Source organism: Mus caroli, unplaced genomic scaffold (genome assembly GCF_978045245.1).
Source record: "Mus caroli unplaced genomic scaffold, Mus_caroli_1 scaffold_5, whole genome shotgun sequence".
NCBI classification, from domain to species: domain Eukaryota; kingdom Metazoa; phylum Chordata; class Mammalia; order Rodentia; family Muridae; genus Mus; species Mus caroli.
In genome coordinates, this window is record NW_028227260.1 from 129,414,897 (window position 1) to 129,431,607 (window position 16,711).

General features: G+C 38.3%; 1 protein-coding gene across 1 annotated transcript; it reads left to right on the forward strand.

Moving 5' to 3' along the window:
- Nucleotides 1–2,523: 2,523 nt before the first annotated feature.
- LOC110286213 (olfactory receptor 10A7-like) lies at nucleotides 2,524–3,483 on the forward strand. Its single transcript, XM_021152685.1, has one exon. It carries the CDS (start codon nucleotides 2,524–2,526, stop codon nucleotides 3,481–3,483), a length of 960 nt encoding a protein of 319 aa, XP_021008344.1.
- Nucleotides 3,484–16,711: the final 13,228 nt, after the last annotated feature.

Genomic DNA, 16,711 nt, shown 5'->3' on the forward strand with positions numbered 1-16,711 from the left:
GTGGGAATGTTACTGAGAAATGAACACAGTTCTGTTTCACTTAAGAGACAACAGCCTATTTAACCTGCCATACTACCTTATCAAATTATGAAGGAAACATTCTCTCTACTAGGCAATACTCTAAGAAGTAGGGATTCGTTGGTGAATAAAAGGGAGTTATCTCTGCTTTTATGGATCATACATTAGAAAAGAATTCAAATTAATTTAATGTATTAATGTTATATGGTGTGTTTAATATATGCTGCAAGCCAAAAAATAATTTAGAAAGAGGAGAAAGTAACAACAGAATGAACTAAGGATTTATTGAAAGAAATGGTTAATGATGCCCTCAGTTTTGAAGAAACCATGGAGAATGAGTCTCAGCCAAAATCTTTGAGGAGGAGGCAGAAGCCTGTACTGAGAACATCCAATGAAAACCACGAGTTTCCCCTCAAAGAGGATGTTGAAGCCAGGGTCAGGAGCTGGACAAGAGTGAGAGCCAAAAGAACAAAGAGAGCAGTGTGGGTGCCCACAGCTTGTGTGTGGTGGGGAACTGGTACAGAATGGATGTGGAGGAGAAAGTCTAACTAAAAGGTACAACAGCATTGTGGAGAGTTTGCCTTTTAATTCTTTTAGACAGAAGTTTTCTAAAATGCCTTTGTCCAAAGCCATGGAACAAAGTCCAGATTCCCACACATGTATTACAGGAGGTACTTTATCCAGGTGCATATTGGAGTCACCTGGGGCTGTGCATATTCATTCTGCTATATGTTCATTTGATAACTTCAGGCAAATTGTTAGTATTGTTATGAGAGCTGATTTATTAAATATTTTCTAAATAGTGGACACTTTGTATAAATGATCTCATCAAAGCCTTACATAGCTACATTAGATTATACTAATAGCATTTGAAATTATCTTGAGGTTAAATTAAGTGTTAAAATGAAGTGGTGATAGGTAATAGTTAAGAAGTAATAACAGGATCTGGGAGATGGCTCTGTGGATTAGTGTGCTCGCTGCTAAGCCAGATGACCTGATTTTGATTCCTAGCACTCACATGGTAGAGGGAGAGAACAGATCTCCACAAATTATCCTCTGATCTGTACATATTGCCATGGTACACACACACACCCTCAATAAATAAATGTGCATAAAATTTTCAAAGTAGTAAAAAATCAATCTATTTCCCTTCTGTGCATTTATATTGCTCTTTCATGTTTCAGTACTTAGCAATTAGTAATGTTAGTTAAACCTTCTATGGGATTGTTTTCTACACTTTTCCCATGTAAACTAAAGTATTTATTGCTTATTTGCTGTTGCATGTGTCACAGACTCTTCTCATCACATGTATTTCTCAAAGGAGACAACTGAGGGTCCAGAGAGGTAAAGTAACATAGTTGAGGTTGCCCAGCCGTACATTGAGGGAATGAGATTTAATCCAGGCAGTGTTTCATTGAAGTTCATGTCATTCCTTATTATTCCAACAACACCTTGCCAAACAGACCAATAACAAAAGTTGAAGGAAAAAGAAAACATACTAATTTCTTTTCTCTTGTTGCCAATATATATGGAAAGCCTATTTATTTGGGTCTGGTAACCTAACCCATAGTCGTTATCTCCAAATGACAGGCAAGTCCTGTGGAGCAAATATTCCATGTGGCTAACATAATAAACTCAGATTTGGAGTGAGAATAAGGATTGTTTATTTGCCTTTTCTCTTTGTATACATGAATGCATCAAGATATATGTGTACCTGTATGTGCATGCATGCATGGCTTTGCGTTGGTATGTGTAATATGAATCTAGATGTAGTTTAAAGTGTTACCTTCTAGGCTTTCTACTTAAGCATAAATCAGAGCATTTTATGGGGCAATATTTAAAAAGAAAAGTCATTATTCTCCTATAGGGCATACACCTAGGGTTTTTTTTTTTTCAGCCTACTCTCTCAAGCAACTGCAACAGGGATAACATTTGCAAATAAGCATGGATGGTCGGTTCCATAGCATCAATGGAATACTTGTCTGCAACAGCCTTGACATTTCACCTCTTATTTTATGCTTTACTCAAGAAAGCCAAAAATAATAACTGCTGCGAAGGCTATCATTTCTTGGAATTGTCAATATTCAGCAAGGATTTTCCTTGTGACTTCCTTCTGTGCAAATAGAAGATTCTAATCATGGTCCCTATGCATCTCCTTTGAATGTGAATTTGTGGGTATCACCTTGCTCTTTCAGATTTACAGGTGTTAACCTGCTCACGGTATAATTTGTTCCTTCAGGGTTGGAAATCGATTTTTCACTAGGCTGTTCTTCCTATTCAGACTCCTCATTCTTGTTTCATACTCTGCTTAGATGACAGATCAGTTGATATCTGGAAACAGCTTCCCAAAGGCAAACTTAACTGGCTCTAATAGGAACCAAAGTCAAGAAACAGCCGATGAGTGCAGCATTCTAACCACTAATAGAAATGGATCGCATGGGGAATCTGCATGACAGAGTGATCTGACATACTGGTATGGAGAAACTACAACTCTCTCACGAGCACATGCCTGCAGTGGGGCCAGAAAATGCCACTATGGTGGTAACTGAGTTTTTTCTATTGGGATTTGGAGACTTCAAGGAACTGAATGCCTTACTCTTCTTGGTATTTGGTATTGTCTATCTCCTCACAGTTTATGCTAATCTTCTTCTTGTAGTACTGGTATGCACTCAACAAGGACTCCAGACTCCAATGTATTTCTTTCTTGCAAACCTTTCATGCCTAGAGGTCTGTTATACATCCAATATTGTACCCCGAATGCTGGTGGACTTACTGCGGGAATATAGGATGATCTCCATGGCAGGTTGTATAACTCAGCTATACTTTTTTGGGGCCCTGGGAAGCACTGAGTGTTATCTCCTGGCAGTAATGTCATATGACAGGTACCTGGCTATCTGCAGGCCCCTGCACTATTCAACATTATTACATGGAACCCTATGTGTGGAACTAGCAATTGGCTCATGGCTTTGTGGCTTCTCCGTGGCAGCTGCCTTCCAGGCTGCTATGCTATCCAGCTTGAATTTCTGTGGAGGCAATGAGGTTGACCACTTCTTCTGTGACTTGAAACCTCTTCAGAAGCTCTCCTGCTCGGATCCCCATCTGGTTAACCTAGTCTGCATGAGTCTAACATCTCTGGTAACCCTGGTCCCCTTTGGATTAACTTTAGTCTCTTACTGGAAGATTCTTGCAGTGGTCTTGTGTATACCTTCCATTATTGGCAGGCAAAAGGCATTCTCCACTTGTTCTTCTCATCTAGTAGTTGTGACCTTGTTTTATGGGACTTTAATCTTGGTCTATGCTGTACCATTAGCTGGCCAGGTTCCAGTTCTCAACAAGACTTTCTCCTTGTTCTATACTGTTATAACTCCAATGTGTAATCCTCTCATCTACAGCCTCAAAAACAGAGATGTCAAGAAGGCGCTGAGAAAATTTAACATCTGGTTCTGTAATTTTAGCTTTACTTAACCAATTGAAATAATAGCAATCTGCAGAAAAACTAATCTTCTGGTCATCACGGAAGCCTCAGTGAGGCTAGCAAACCAGGGTAGATTATGATTATTGTGACTCCAAACGATTGCTAAGCTCTCAAATCATTATTTTAAGGACACGTTTTTCTTAATATACTTGGAATAATCTAGTTTTCCTTGAAGATATTTATATTACAAGAGGAAATAAATGCTTGCTAGTTTACAGGAAGGATGCATAGTGAGATACATAAAATGTAACTGATGCACCCAGTGTCTCCAGGAACATAGTCTAGGAGGTAAGAACTGATTTTCGCTTGTGATTCATTTCCACTCATTGAAGTGTAACATGGAAACCAATTAATATTACAATTAATAAATGCCAATAAAAATACAAAAGTTATCATCCTTATTTGGGTCCCACTGAGTCTTTACTGACTTTTTTGTACTTTTTTTATTTTTGGAAAATTTAATATTTGTATATGCAGAATATTGTCCATTTCCCTCCTATACTTCTCTCATCCTCCTTTCTTTCTCATATTGAATCTCTTCTTCTCAAGCCCCGTCCTATGTTTCTTTGTCTGTTTTGCATGAGTACTAATGGAGAATTAGCTGGGAAATTAGCAGTATGTCAAGGGCTACACCACTAAAGAAAATGGCACCCCTGTTGGTATATCTGTATAGTGTCTACCATTGATGACATGCCAGTTATGAGGCTAACAATTTGATTTATGACTAAATGGATACAAGGCCTGTTTCTTGGTACACATTTCATGTCTGGCACAGTAAACCTGGTATTAAATTCATAACTGGAGAGACCTGTTACTGATCTCATATTAAATAGTTACACTGACAAATGGTCTCTAAATATTTATGTTTATACCTATATATTTTCAACTTTGTTCAATAACAGGATTTTTTTGAAGTGGGTCAGTGCAGAGACACATTACTTTTTATGGGAGATAAGAAACTATGCATGCTTAGTCATAGGCAAGACACCTGCATTACCCACACCGAGGCTATAGAAGAGTGGGAGAAAGGACCTTAAGAGCTGGCTGATGAAGAGTTCAGCTGGAAAAAGCTGACTTCGGGGGATGGCATGAGTATTGCAAACATCAGCTCACAGCACTTGTGGTTACCAGCACAATACCAAGTCAGTCAAAATTCCAGCATGAATTTGAGAGGGGATCTCAAGGCTCCACCCTTACTAGAGAAGCTATTGACAGTGAATGGTTGATGAAGGAAGGAAAGTCACTTCCTTTTGCACAAATGGCTGTTAGTCAACTGCACATGCCTCAGTGATTGTCCCACACCCACACATATGAGGACAACACTACTTTGACCCAGGGTGTTATCAACAACAACAACAACAAAAATGTGGTGATACTGAGTTGGGAGTGAGACAGGTTGGAGAGAACTAAGTGGAGTTGGGAAAAGTTAATTATGGATGGATATGATCAAAGTGGATGGTATAAATACATGAAAATTCAAAGAATAAATAAAACAATTATAGATGTAAAAATGTTTAAAATGAAAATAATACCCTTCACCAAGAATTTACTAACTGTTCATAGCTTCCCAGTGAATGTGTGGGGCCTTATAAGTCCCTACTGGATTCGTGTTGGACCTTTGACTACCTTGATATTGTTCCAGTTTTGTGAGGGTAACCACATTTCTATGAATTAATGTGTGTGACTGCCATACTTTGTCCTAAAAACCCTGTTATACTCCTCCCCAAACTCTGGCTTTTACATTCTTTCTACCCCTTCTTTTCATGATATTCCCTGAGGCTTGGTGATAAAGCATTCCATTTTAGGCCTGACATTCAGCAGTCACTTATTCTCTGTTCTTTGAATCTCTACATTAACAATCATCTACTGCAAAAAGAATGGAAGGCTGAGAACATAATGAGCTTATGCACATAAGCATTAAGAGGGAATTTTGATATGTTTATTTAACATAACAACAGTTGGTGACAGGAAACATTTTGGGTCAAGGTTTTGTAGATGGGTTGAAAACATCCCTAACCTAAAGAAAGAGATGCCCATGAACATACAAGAAGCCTACAGAACTCCAAATAGACTGGACCAGAAAAGAAATACCTCCCGACACATAATAATCAGAACAACAAATGCACTAAATAAAGATAGAATACTAAAAGCAGTAAGAGAAAAAGGCCAAATAACATATAAAGGCAAGCCTATCAGAATTACACCAGATTTTTCACCAGAGACTATGAAAGCCAGAAGATCCTGGACAGATGTTATACAGACACTAAAAGAACACAAATTCCAGCCCAGGCTACTATACCCAGCCAAACTCTCAATTAACATAGATGGAGAAACCAAAGTATTCCACGACAAAACCAAATTCACACATTATCTTTCCACGAATCCAGCCCTTCAAAGGATAATAACAGAAAAAAACCAATACAAGGACGGGAGCCACGCCCTAGAAAAAACAAGAAGGTAATCCCTCAACAAACCTAAAAGAAGACAGCCACAAGAACAAAATGCCAACTTTAACAACAAAAATAACAGGAAGGAACAATTACTTTCCCCTACAAATTTTTAACAGAAGTGCAGCTTGATCTTCATGTGGGTCCCCTAACAATTGGAGCTCTGTTGCCTGCTGTTGGATTTACTTCCCTTAGCTAGACCTCCTGGTCAGGCTTCAGTGGGAGAGGATGAGCCTAGTCTTGCTGTGACTTGATGCACCAGGGCAGGGTGGAACCAAAGGGGGCTTGCCCTTTTCTGAGGAGAAACGGAGGAGGTAATGGAGGAGGAGTTTGCGAGAATGGGGTGGAGAGGAGAAGAGGGGGCTGCAATCAGGATGTAAAGTGAATAAATAAATTAATTAATGAAAAAAACATAGAACAGTAGTTAACTCTCCCTTAAGGCTAATGACATTCCCAGCTGTGAGTACTGAGTGTGTATTATCAGAAATTAATTTCTTGTGGAGCAAGCCTCCAATACAATCACAGGGTGGCTGGTTACCCCAATAATAGTTCTACTATTGCTCTAGTGGGCATATCTTGATAGCAGCTCATTATTATAGCTCATGATGCCCACAGCTGGATAGGAGCATTGAGGAGTTTTTTTCTCCTCCAGCAGTTTATGTATCACTTGGTACTAGGATAGCTAGCCAACCAGAAAGAAACTTCCAGCTCAGATCCAGCTTGATTTTCTCAATCTAGTGGGAAGCCTATAGTGTTTGGGGGGGGGTGTGGCTCTGGGACTTAAGTGACCAACAGCTTATAGAGAAATAATCCTACACAGGTACTAGGAGTTTTATAAATTATAAAATGAAAAGAGGGGGTTCATGATTCATCTCAGTGATAGACCACTTGCATGCCAAGCACAAATCTCTGAGATCAGCCTTAACCACTGGAAAAAAAGACAGAAGGCAAATTTATTATGGTTTATAATACACAAAGAAAAATGCAGATAGTATTGAGTAGGGTTGCAAGCACATACATATAAAGTAGCAAGTCAAAAGCTTTGGTGAAAAAATGGGAGAATAAATATGACTAGAATATGGTGCAGTTTGAGAAGGGATGAATAAAACATACTCATTCCATTCAACATGCAGGCTTGAATTATGGCAGGGAGGCTGACTCTTTTACATGGCTGGTGATACTGAACCTTTACTTGGCCTAGAATTACAGAGATAAAGTGTAATAGAATAATGGAAACACACTTGTGAACTCGATTTAAAGTAATGTGCCTTAAGCAATTGCAGCAATGTCTTGGATGTGGATTGCTTAGAACACATTTTTTTTCCAGATTGGGTTGGCTTTAACATTTGTAGCTACCTACTGCATTTTCATTCTCTCTTTCTATTCTTGCAGATCGTTTCACTGATGTATACCTGAGTTTGTCTTACTGGACTCACATGTGTTTTCATTTCTTTTGTCTTTATTATTAGTTACTGAATATTGTCAAATGGCATATTAAAGCTACACACTTTAAGAGAGAAGAAACATTTTAAAAGGATTCTGCTTTGAAAAGGGAGAGAATACGTGGATTCATTTGTTCAATCAAAACATTTATTGAAAGCCTAATATTATCCATGAATTGTGCTATGTGAATAATGAACAATGTAGACAGTTTCCAAGCTCAAAGATATTATCTTTTTATAGCCATAGTTAAAGTGTTCAACACTTAACGTCTTAACATTGCAGACTATGGAGATCTTGAAAGAGCTACCCATAAAGTATCAAAGTGAAACTCCAGGGTTCCTATTTACCTTACATTTGAAAAGGAATTAATTAATGTTAAACTACTTAATAGAATGGCCCAAAACTATCTTAGTGGGACATATAAATAATGAAGAAGGCAAATAGCTTTACCTTCTCTTAGAAGCCTTTGGGATTTTCCGTATGTTATTGCTTTTTCCAGAGAAGGACTTTATTCTTCTTTAATGTGGGACATTACTTTTCTGAAAACTTTTGTGTATACATCCTATCTTCCCATGAGATGGTAAACTCTTTAAAGACAGAGACAGAGGGTCATTTGTAGTTGTACTTAGCATAGTGCCCAGACACATTAGGCACTTGACACTTATGTAGAAAGAAACACAGGCTCTTTAACCTGGGACACAATGCTTTCCATGGCTTTACTGCTGCCTTCTCCAATCTCATCTCCTAGACTGCATCTCACAATTTATTATATCATTGTTGTGAATTCATACTCACTCACATCCATACCCTGTTTATACAAGGTCTAGATAATATAGTTTCAACTTTTTGGTCCTTCAATTCATCATTATCTTCTTCAGAAAGATTTTTTTCTTCAGAAGGATTTGCCTGTCTATTTTTCATCTATCACATTGTATAGCCACATGATGCTCTCCTATTGCTATAAGAATCACAGTGTGCCTAAGTTTAAGGAATTAGAGAGAGAGAGAGAGAGAGAGAGAGAGAGAGAGAGAGAGAGAGAGAGAGAGAGAGAGAGATTGAGAATTTATTGGATTTACTTTTCCCCTCCTCCCAGGTCTTTTTCCTGAAATGTCCATGAGCTTGTCTAGCTGGGTACACTTCTAGAACTATGAATTTTACTACCATGTCTTCTGTACTCTGAAGAATGCTTGCCCTAGGAAACCTTGAAAAAATATTTTTAAGTTAACTGCTGAGTGGTTTTCTGCCTTTACTAAATAAATTGATATTACTTTTAAAATTTTAGGTGTCACCTATGTCACAATAATCCCTCAAGACACTAATATTGTCATAAGTACTGTAAAAGAAGAGTGCAGGATTCTAGGAAGGCACATAACAAGGGTAATTTACTTGGGTCACGTTGAGACTATCAGAGAAAGGTTCTCTGATATAGCATCTGAAAAAAGGATCCAACAGACAAACAAGAATTATCCGCCGGGCGTGGTGGCGCACGCCTTTTATCCCAGCACTCGGGAGGCAGAGGCAGGTGGATTTCTGAGTTCGAGGCCAGCCTGGTCTACAAAGTGAGTGCCAGGACAGCCAGGGCTACACAGAGAAACCCTGTCTCGAAAAACCAAAAAAAAAAAAAAAAAAAAAAAAAAAAAAAAAAAAAAAGAATTATCCAGGCAAAGGGTAAATGTAAGGAGAGAGGTGGGGCATAAAGTTGGGTGGCTAGAAAAGTGAGGAAGATCTGGGAGGGGTTTTAGGAAGGGAAATAAATCATGGTCAAAACATATTATATGAAAAATAGCTTTTGAAAAGATTGTGTAGGGTAGCAGGGAGAAGAACTAACAGCAAAGACTATAGTAATAAAGACTTTAGAGTGTTCTGGGAACAGAAAAAATGCACGTATGGTTAGAAACTACTGGTCAAAAGAGGGAGTATCAGAATTAAGACTGGAAAGCAACAGGTTAATTCAGAGCTTCACTGTGAGATTGTAATTCTTGAATGGTTTCTAGCAGAATAACATGACCTACTTTTTTTTTTTTCCAGACCTCACTGGCTGCTGGGCAAAGAACAATGTTTGATGTCAGTAGAAAGCTAATAGGTGTTGGTAAACTAATTAAAACACAATCACACTATTGTTGGTTAGGGATTATGATAGTGCAGGCTAGGTGAATACTGGCAGGGATAAAAACTGGACTGTATTTGATATATTCCAAAGTGAATGTGGTGGTGTTTTTTATGATTTATGTGGAGGAAGCTTCAATAATGACTTACTTTTTAGTGGTTGTTAGTTGACGATGTATGTGTACTTGAGATATAGAATTCCAGAGTAGGACCAGGTTTGCAGGAAAGGAGGAATGATGCATCCAATTTTGGACAGGAGTGTTCTGATTTGTCAGTGAATGTCAAGTAGGTAATTAAATATACTGATTTGGAAATCTGGCGTCAGAGATAGTTCAAAAATATAAATTTAGAAGTCATCAGCAGGTAGGTGGCATTGAAAAGCATGAGAGTGGGTGCGATCGTGCAGAGAAACAATTTAGAGGGAGAAGATAACCCAAAATAGAATCATGGAAACTCTATTACTTAGACATCATGTAAATAAAGAATATCCAGTAGAGGATGGTGAGATAGAGCAGAGGGAGGCAAAGCACTTAGGAGAACATATGTATATAAGAACCCAGTAAATTATACTGAAGTCTATTTAACAGAGAAATAAGCTACCTACAAACAAGAGTTCCTTATATATCATAACCAGGACATCACTGAGTGCTTCAGGCAAGCAGTTCTTAGTAGTGGTGGGGGTTGAGCTGTACTGGAGTGGTATAAATGAATGGCAAACTGACAAAGATGAGAAGACATCCTGCATAGCCATTTTTTTTTTTTGAGAAATTTGACCCTGAAAAAAGATAAGTGTTGTCAGGACTAGAGCAGGAAGCTTGAGGGAAGATACCACTTTTATGGTATAAGTGGAAAATGTTTGTTTACTATTTTTTCTTTTAAAGTTTTGTGCTAAGTAGTTTTATAATGTGACTTTATAAGTCTCTGGGTTTGGTTTAAGGATGGAAGGAGAGTGTTTAAAAGGAACAATGAAGGCTTGTGGATAGAGAAACTACTTCTGGCCTTGATGGCTATTAAAGAGGAAGAAGTTAAATAAGCAAGAGATGTAAGGACATAGTCCCTGCAAAACCATAAAGATCCAAAGTCAAGAGCACATGTGAAAAACATTGGCCTTTCATCACAGGAGTGACATTAATATTGTGACAAATATGTACTTATTGCCTACTATGTTCTTGGTTTTGTTTTTAGTATTAAGGATACAATAATGCATAAAATAATAATTTCTACTCTTATAGTATTCTTAGCTTGATGGAACAGACAGGCAATTAAAAACAGTTATAATTAGTTTGATTAATAGAATAATGACAGGGATCTATAGAAGCAATGAGAAGGAGACCTCATTAGTGCTTGAATTGTGCCTCTCCCCAAACGAAGCTCTGCTCAAATCTTAATGTTCAATATTTCAAATAGAACCAAGGTTATCTTTACTGAGGTTATCAGGTTAAAATGTGTTCATGTGGATGCTACATAATTCATATGACCAGGACTCTGATAAAAGAAGAACACTGGACACAGGTATAGACATATACAAAGAGAATACCATATGACCATGAAGGTACAAATCAGGGCAATGTGTGTGTGTGTGTGTGTGTGTGTGTGTGTGTGTGTGTGTGTGTGTGTGTGCGTGTGCTAAACAGTGTCAAAGATTATAAGAAATTTACCAGAAGCTAGGAGCAAATCACAGACTTCCTTTTATTCATAAGGGAACCAAAACTGGTTTGATGACAGACTTCTATCACACTTGGTTAGAATAAGATCATAAAATGAATTCAGACACTCAAACCACTCTGGGGAATAGTGGTCAGTATAAAGGAAGACTTCCCAAGGAGATGTTATCTGAGCCTAATCAAGATGAATAGATTGATTTGTGTGGGTAGAGCTTAGGGAGGACATTCCATAGAAAGTGAACACCATCTGTAATGGTTTGAAAATAGAATATACATATCCAACTACTGTGCTTGCCCTAACATTGGTGTATGTGCATTGTATAGTCCATAGTGGTAAAAACAGAGACCTGAGAAACTGAATCCTAATCATAAAAATCCTCCTATCCCAAGCAAGATATTTTTTCCTCTTCCCTTCAATCCGAGTGGGTACCTGTTATATCTTCATTCCTCTCTTTACTGTTTGCTGAACTCTATTTCTTGAAGAAGCCTCCTCTTGCATCCACTGTGATATTTCCCCTGTGAACAAGAACGTTTTCACTTGGTTTATTTTAATAATACAAACTCTTGAAGAGAAGTGGTGATGTTCTGATTGATAAATTTGCCCCGTATGTGATGAAGGAAGTGACTGAAAAAGAGTCCACCTTGAGTTAATGATTATAGGACAGGCTCTTAGAGATGGCATTGGGACATTTTGGCTCACTTCAGAGTGATACTCCAAGATACTCCGTATTTTCTTTTTACTCTTCATCTCATTCATGAGCCTCACTTTGCTTCTCAGGTTACACTTTCTATTGATTTTCCCCACTAGACCAAGGTCCGTGTATGTGACATATAAGCTTTTTGTATGCCAAATCAGCAAGCCTCACTTCAGGCAATCTCTCCAGCAACCTGGATTCTCTTGCCCCCATGGTTCACATCATGAAAATCCCTTCAGTCCCGCCTTGTTGCCTTGTTTCTACTCCTGGTTCTGCCAGTACTAGCAATAGTGTAGTCCAATCAGGATCAATTTCAAGCAAATCACTCTGGCTAGAATGGACAAAAGAATAGGTGGTACTTCTTGTTGAAACTACAGGGCAGAGTAATGGGATTTCTGGCCTGGACAGGAGGGAAAAATAAGATAACCTGAGTAATCTCAAAGGCTGCCAGGCTTGACCCATAGGATCCTTGTTGAAGATGCTAAACGGGGTCCTGGAACAGTAAGGCTGATGGTCAAGGCAAGAGACACTTGAATGGCCGAGAAGCACTTAAAGAAATGCTCAAAGTCCTTAGTTATCAGGGAAATGCAAATCAAAAGAATTCTGAGATTCCATCTTTCACCCTACTGAAAGTCTCAAGAGATAGCACGTATTGCCAAGGATTGGAGCAAGAGGAACACTTCTTCATTGCTGGTGGGAGTGTAAACTTGCACAATCACTGTAGAAATCAGTTTGGTGGTTTCTCAGAAAACTGAGAATAGTTATACTTCAAAACCTAGCTATACCACTCCTGATCATACACCCAAAAGATGCTCCAACATTCCACAAACACACTTGTTCATTTTTTCATAGCAGATTTGTAATAGTCAGAAGTTGGAAATATTGTAGACATTCCTCAACTGAAGAATGGATAAAGAAAATGTGGCACATTTACCCAATGGAAAACAAAAACCAAGACATTGTGAATTTTGCAGGCAAATGGATGGAGCTTGAGAATATCATCCTGAGGGAGGTAGCCTGTTCCCAAAAGTACATGAATGGTATGTACTCAGAGCTCCCAGGGACTAAAGCACCCACAAAAGAGTACACATGGTGAGAGTCATGGCTCTAGCTGCATATGTAGCGGAAGATGGCCTTGTCAGGCATCAATGGAAGGAGAGACCCTTGGTCCTATGAGGGCTCAATGCCCCAGTGTAGGGGAATTCTGGGACCAGAAAGTGGGTATGGGTAGGTGAGTGAGCAGGGGGAGGGGGAGAGGATAGGGAGTTTTCAGTGTGGAAACCAAGAAAGGGTACAACAGTTGAAATATAAATAAAGTAAATATCTAATAAAAAAGTAAAGTGGATATTAGCCATAAAGTACAGCTACTATGCTACACTACACAGACCCAAAGAAGGTAAAGAAGAAGGAATGTATAAGATAGGATACTTGACTCTCACTTAGAAGGGGAAATAATATAGTCAATATGAAGCAGATGGAAGGAACGACTTGGAAGGCAGAGGGGATATGGAGGGGAATGGGGCAGGTTCAGGATCAGGTGTGGTGGGGAAGGACAGGAGAGATGCACAGATGGCCATGAAAATGAATGAAAATCTGAAACTGATGGCAGTGAGGAGGTAGGGGCATCTCCAGGATGAGACAGAGACCTGGGATAAGGGAGGCACCCAAGAATCAATGGGGGTGACAATGGTATGACATGCTTAGTTACCTGGAAGTAGATACTTCATACAAATGCATATACCAATACTGAACACAAATTTCAAGGGCCCAAGTCATTTTTCTGTAATTTTACTATCATATGTGCAAAGATATATATGTATTGATATGGATAAGCAACATCTTTCACAGAAATTTCTTTGAAAACACACACACATACAAACACACACACACACACACACACACACACACACACATAACACAGTCCCTTAGAAGCTTGCATTGTATCCTACGGCTAGGTTTATAGGTATATCATTATCATACAGTCAATAATCTGCATCTTTCATCATAGTCTTTCCTTCATCTGCCCACTAATTATTGGAATTAAGAAGTTAGCACTTCATTCAATACAAAGTAGATATTTTTAATTGGTCATACATGACATAGTTAAAGGCCTTTTAACTATAAATAACTTTACTAGGTAATGGACTCAGGGGAACTTATTAAATATCAGTGCATAAGAGCTCCTTGGGAGGTCATTATTTTGTATCCCATGCCATAAAGTTGGTTAATATTGGTAACAAGGTGAGAGGAAATTCCCTGATTTCATTAGAAACCCGGAAAAATGACCTTTCCTTGCCAATACCTTCTTTTCTTGTTGGAAACTGTTTCTTCCAGAAGGTTCTCAGTTAAAAGGTCTGGCCCCATGCATTATTTTTGTGTAAAGTATGGCCCTAATAAACCCCTTGTACTTTCAGAATCCATCTCTTGATAACAATTCACACACACACACACACACACACACACACACACACACACAGTAAAACAGCTATCTCATTAACTTAATGTTGGGAATAATTATTGCTATCTAGATGAGTAATATTTACATGAGAACAGAACAAGTTTCACAAGCATTTTTACTAACAATTCTCTCTCCCTATCTCTCTCTCCCTCCCTCCCTCCCTCTTCCTTTCCCTCCCTCCTTCCATCTCTCAATCTTTCTCATGCACATACACACAACACATACACACTCACAGAGAGAAAGACACACACACACACACACACACACACAGAGAGAGAGAGAGAGAGAGAGAGAGAGAGAGAGAGAGAGAGAGAAAGAAAGATCATCAAATCATCAAGAATTCTTCTGTTTTTTGAAGTCAGGTTGAAATATTCTAGTGTGATATATCTCGTTTGGCAGATACTGTAATATCTTTTGGGTTGGCAGTGGTCAGGAAAAGATATGTTTTCAAGTATATGTTCCAAATAAATGGCATGTCCAAAGAATATTCATCATTGATGCCAATTGCTTCAAATGTTTAAGATGAGTCTCATTTTTCCATGTGGATTCTTCTTGGTACAATTTGGCCTTCTCGGGTTGATTTTAGGTCATCATTATCAACAACAATAACTGGATTTCACTGAGAGGTAGAGATGTCCTGAGGAATTCTCATGAGAAGTACCAGACTTTTCAATCATCCATCAAATGGTCCTGAGCTATTTACCTTTTAAGAAGTATCTTGTCTTCTTTCTAATGTCATTGATTACTAATAATGTTGCCAATACATCCAGTAGTCCTTTGACATTTATTATTCTACCTTAAGCTCAGCAACCAAAATGAGTTAAAATGTGTATAAGGTGCTACTGAGAGCCCTGGGAGGCATTTCTAGAAGTAACCTCCATGGGTTTGGATTTATGTATTTTTTGCATTAACACTTTAGCTGCCTTAAGGTTATTAAAGGATAATTTTTAGTTTTCAGCTCCACAAATAATAGGAAATTATGGCTTTCAAGAAGGGCACTGTTAGGTACATATAACATTTTTATCAGGGTAATATAGACAAATTTACTATCTTCTCCAGTTCATACTATAGAGCTGTCTCATTTGTTTTAGAGGTTTTTTTTCCTGAAAATCCTACTTTATAGTGCTTCTTTTTAAAAAAATATTTTTATTACATATTTTCCTCAATTACATTTCCAATGCTATCCAAAAAGTCCCCTGTACCCCCCCCACTTCCTTACCCACCCATTCCCATTTTTTTGGCCCTGGCATTGCCCTGTACTGGGGCATATAAAGTTTTCATGTCCAATGGGCCTCTCTTTCCAGTGATGGCCGACTAAGCCATCTTTTGATACATATGCAGCTAGAGAGTCAAGAGCTCTGGGGTACTGGTTAGTTCATAATGTTGTTCCACCTATAGGGTTGCAGATCCCTTTAGCTCCTTGGGTACTTTCTCAAGCTCCTCCATTGGGGGCCCTGTGATCCATCCACTAGCTGACTGTGAGCATCCATTTCTGTGTTTGCTAGGCCCCGGCATTGTCTCACAAGAGACAGCTATATCTGGGTCCTCTCAGCAAAATCTTGCTAGTGTATGCAATGGTATCAGCGTTTGGAAGCTGATTATGGGGTGGATCCCTGGATATGGCAGTCTCTAGATGGCCCATCCTTTCATCACAGCTCCAAACTTTGTCTCTGTAACTCCTTCCATGGGTGTTTTGTTCAGAGTTTTCTACACCATCAGCTAAGAAAAGAAAGAATATGATTGGTAAACTACTACTACCTTACACAAATAATGAAGAGTAATTGAGTGTTATAGATTTTATATACATATAAAACATTCATATATCTTTCTATTTAATAATAAAGATTCCATGAAGCCATATACTAATAAAGCTAATCATTTGCATTTGTAAGAATAGAATAACAATTCCTCAATTAATCATTCTGCTAAGAAGAAAGTTCACTTGAATGAACTCCAGCCTGCTATGCAGAGATGAAGAGGATTAATGGAAGCCATCAGTCCTTGAATAGTAGCAGTAAAAGATGAAAATAAGACACTATCCTGTTCTTGTTAGTGGAGAAGACATACACCACCATCAACTCAGGAATGATTGGTTTGTATTAATGTCCTGATGAAACAGAAACACAACCCATTAGCCTGGAAGAAATCTACCCTCACCTTGGATGTGGCTGAAATGAAATTTTGTTTCTGACATTAACTCTGTGCGGAAATATTTGAATGACAAGAGTCAATATTTATGGAGATATATTACAACTTTGAAAGATATTTTGACCTCACTAATTCTAACTAGTTGTTTTATCAGTTAATAATATGTTCTCAGTATGTACCATGTAGCATATTAATTGTTTTCTGTGTCATTTCATCAACTTCTTTGTGGTGTAATTATTTCATTATATAGACAGGAA